Source organism: Abrus precatorius, unplaced genomic scaffold, assembly GCF_003935025.1.
Source record: "Abrus precatorius isolate BTA unplaced genomic scaffold, Abrus_2018 Scaffold3, whole genome shotgun sequence".
Classification (NCBI taxonomy): domain Eukaryota; kingdom Viridiplantae; phylum Streptophyta; class Magnoliopsida; order Fabales; family Fabaceae; genus Abrus; species Abrus precatorius.
This window is the reverse complement of record NW_020874373.1, coordinates 20,212,211-20,216,100: the sequence shown is the minus strand read 5'-3', so window position 1 is coordinate 20,216,100 and position 3,890 is coordinate 20,212,211. Positions and strand designations below refer to the sequence as shown.

Sequence of the window (3,890 nt, the reverse complement as noted above, 5' to 3'; positions counted from 1 at the left end):
CTTTCTCTAGAAGCATCTACATACTAGAAGATACAATTAGTTTTTCCTAGATTGTTCTTAGTATTTTTTCTAGACTATTCTAAAAATTTGTATCAATTTCTAATAGAAACAAACAGCCCCTTAATATTCAAATTACCGTTTTCTATTTTGCCTTACAAAATCCATTTCCCATGGCGTAAGAAAACAAGTCCAGCGAATTGCAACCGGAGTCTTAAATGCGACCGTGTGAAAAATAATTCATTGATGGTCCGATTGTAACCCAAACTCTTACAAAATTTCCATATTCCACCAACTACTTTGACGAAGATGTTTAAACTTGAAATAGTAACAGAAAGCCAAAAACAGATGGTTCGGAAAATAAGTTTAAATACTGTAAACTGTTACCGTCAGGTCTGAAAATTTGAGACAAAGTCTAAACTGCATTTTTGAATTAGTTTACGAGCTTTTCGTAATAAAATAATATTACAGTCACGACTACTCTTTGATTAAGTGGACGAGGTATTACTGAAACGTTTGCTTTTTCTTGTGAAGCATCTCCTTAGTCTACTCTTTGATCAAGCACGCATGTAGTTGTTAAGGACTCGTTCATCATCAAATGGAGTGTTAATTATGCTTAGGAGATAAACAGAAAACAAATTCAACTTTCATCCTTATAAATAGCAAGTTTTACCTGAGTTAAATTTATCAATTCTTACTCGCAATTGCATGCACACGCAGAACCATTTACAATAGTTCTACGGAAAAAATGAAACAAGTCTACTTTCTTGTTGCTGTCTTGGCTTTGGCATCCTCCCTTGCCTCTGCTTATGACCCCAGTCCTCTGCAGGATTTTTGTGTGGCAATCAATGAAACTGATGGAGGTATGTGCAAGCATTCCTCAAAAGTCTACTTACACTCATTTTAAGTTTGTTTCTTTATAATATTAAAATCACGTCCAGAATTAGTGTAATTAAAAAGCTTTGCCTCGTTGATGATTTGCAGTATTTGTGAACGGAAAATTCTGCAAAGATCCCAAGCTTGTTAAAGCTGAAGATTTCTTCATACATGTGGAACCTGGGAACACTGCCAACCCATTGGGCTCACAAGTAACTCCGGTCTTTGTGGATCAACTACCAGGATTAAATACACTCGGCATATCTTTGGCTCGCATAGATTTTGCACCCAAGGGTTTGAACCCTCCCCACACACACCCTCGTGGCACAGAGATTCTTATAGTCCTTGAAGGTACTCTTTATGTTGGATTTGTCACATCAAATCAGGACAATAATCGTCTCTTTACCAAAGTGTTGAACAAGGGCGACGTCTTTGTGTTTCCAATTGGCCTCATCCATTTTCAACTGAATGTGGGATATGGCAATGCTGTTGCGATTTCTGGTCTTAGCAGTCAAAATCCAGGAACTATAATTATTGCAAATGCTTTGTTTAAAGCTAATCCACCTATTTCTCCTGAAGTTCTTTCCAAAGCTTTTCAAGTCGACAAGAAAGTAATTGATCAGCTTCAGAAGAATTCCTGGTACGACAACAACTAATTTCGGAACATGGACTGTTGACTCACATTTGTTATTGAAATTTGAGTTCAGTTAACCTTATGTATTTGACCTTCTTCAAATAATTACTATTATCATAAATAAAATGTACGTGGGTCATACTTATATAACGTAGTTGTTTACGTGGAGTGTGTTTTGATTCAATACACACTTTTTCTGAGCTTTAACAAAAGAACTACATTTCGCCCCTCTCTGTTTTTAAGAGATTTTTTTATAAATTTTAGGCTTATATTAATTTACAAGAAATGACACGTCAGTGTGTTAGATAAAAATTACAAAGGTTCTGTATCGTAACAAGTAATAAAGACGAGACTAGAGTATGTCTTCTTTAATGTATGTGTTGGAACTTTAAGACATTAAAAAGGCATTTTCTTTGGAATTAATAAGGGGTTCTTAATTAATTAAGCCCCTCAAGTTACGGGATACAATGATATTAGAACCTTTGTTCATTGATACGAAGATACTATTAAGATAAACAAAATAAATTCCGCTTTTATATAACTATGCAACAAAAAACAAAGTTAGAAAATTAGAGAATTGATATAACAATGAACAATAAAGATAGAAAATGGAGGAATTTTTTAATGGAGCTTCAAACTTTGTTTCCATCGAACCATAGACTTCAATTCGAAGAACCTTATAAGGAAAACACAGAAAACAAAATCTTGGATAGAGACAAATGAAAAAAAGAAATGATAAAAGACTCCAAATTCAACAAATTTGCATAACCTTCTACAGAGTTAAAGGTGGGAGACTCTTGGTAGTCGGTATCTATTTTGGTGTAGAATTTTAGCATGTAGAGAATTTTACGTGCAGTATATGGTGCAAAAAGTCTCTCATAATGTAAAGTTTCATGTTATTTATAGACAAATGAATATCAATTGCTTTCCTCCTTTTGCGAGCACTTCCTAGTAACTGCATTTTGTGTGTGCTTCTCTTCAACTGTTGTCGCCCATTATCCATGACCGCTCATGATCATGCCTTATCCATAACCATTATCGTCCATGATTATTTCCACTACAAGAAAAAATAAATTTAGCTACGAAAATTAGCTATGGAATTATTCCGTAGCAAATCTCTAGCTACTTAGCTACGGATTAGTTAGGGGTAAAAATTTCGTAGCTAAATTTACAAAAATAAGTGGCGCCTTATGGCGGAAAAAAAATTGCTTGGATTTAGCTACAGATTAGCTACAGGCTTTTGTGTAACTAAGAAATTTTTAATTTAGCTACGGATTAGCTAGAAAAATTTTTCGTAGCAAAATGAACTTCTGGTGGGAATAAGTGGCGCCTTATGGCGGAAAAAATTTGCTTGGGATTAGCTACGGATTAGCTAACTTTTGCGTAGCTAATTTAGCTACGTATTAGCTACAAAAAATTTTCATAACAAAATAAACTTATGGTGGCACCATCTGTGAGGAAAATTTTGCTTGGAATTAGCTACGGATTAGCTACAGACTTTTGTGTAGCTAAGAAATTTTTAATTTAGCTACGATTAGTTAGAAAAAATTTTCGTAGCAAAATTAACTTATGGTGGGAATAAGTGGCGCCTTATGGCGGGAAAAATTTGCTTGTGATTCGCTACGGATTAGCTACAGACTTTTGCGTAGCTAAATTTTTTTTAATTTAGCTACGAATTAGCTACAAAAATTTTCGTAGCAAAATAAACTTATAGTGGGAATAAGTAGTGCCATCTGGCAAGAAAAATTTGCTTGGAATTAGCTACGAATTAACTACAAATTTTTGCGTAGCTAAAAATTTCTTAATTTAGCTACTGATTAGCTACAAAGAAAAATTTCATAGCAAAAGTTAAGTACAAAATATTCTTAGTGTAGCTACGGAATAGCTATAAAATGATTTGGTAGCAAAATTTACACTTAAAAAATCTTAAGTTAGCTACAAATTAGTTTTAGAGCATGTTTGATTTATGGTTTTTAAAAATAATATCTTAAAACAGTTTTATAGAATTATTTAAAGAATAAAATAAAGTAAAATTTGTTTGGTATTTTAATTTTCAAAATTGATTTTAAGATGAGAAAATAAAAAAAAAATTTGATATATTTGTTTTAAAAAATAAGTTTTAAAAACTAAAAAAAATAAATTTTTTATTTAATATTTTAAATTAGATGAATATATATTTGATATTTAATTTTAGTATTTATTATTTAAATATATTTTTATATGAAAAATAAAATATTTGATTAAAAATTTTTAAACCATTAAAGTTTAATACAATATATGAAAATAATTAATATTAAATTAAACAATAATGATTAATTTTAATATTAGAATAATTTTTAATAAAAATATAAATGGTAAAAATTTAACGAATTATGAAATAATA

The 3,890-nt window shown here is 31.3% G+C and overlaps 1 protein-coding gene across 4 annotated transcripts; it reads left to right on the top strand.

Moving 5' to 3' along the window:
- Positions 1 to 710: 710 nt before the first annotated feature.
- Positions 711 to 1,538, top strand: LOC113861549 (germin-like protein subfamily 1 member 7). 4 transcript variants are annotated; one of them, XM_027494444.1, is made up of 3 exons: positions 711 to 860; positions 982 to 1,205; positions 1,320 to 1,538. In XM_027494444.1, exons 1-3 carry the CDS (start codon positions 746 to 748, stop codon positions 1,527 to 1,529), a joined length of 549 nt encoding a protein of 182 aa, XP_027350245.1. In that variant the 5' UTR covers positions 711 to 745; the 3' UTR covers positions 1,530 to 1,538. The 4 variants fall into 4 exon arrangements, with proteins under 4 accessions (XP_027350245.1, XP_027350242.1, XP_027350243.1 ...); XM_027494441.1 differs by having other exon boundaries at positions 982 to 1,538; XM_027494442.1 differs by having other exon boundaries at positions 711 to 866; positions 982 to 1,538.
- The last annotated feature ends 2,352 nt before the right edge of the window (positions 1,539 to 3,890 follow it).

Coding starts and splice junctions, on each gene's coding strand:
- LOC113861549 (XM_027494442.1), top strand. CDS start 746: ATGAAACAAGTCTACTTTCTTGTTGCTGTCTTGGCTTTGGCATCCTCC. Junction 867..981: donor TGAAACTGATGGAGGTATGT/GCAAGCATTCCT, acceptor GATGATTTGCAG/TATTTGTGAACGGAAAATTC.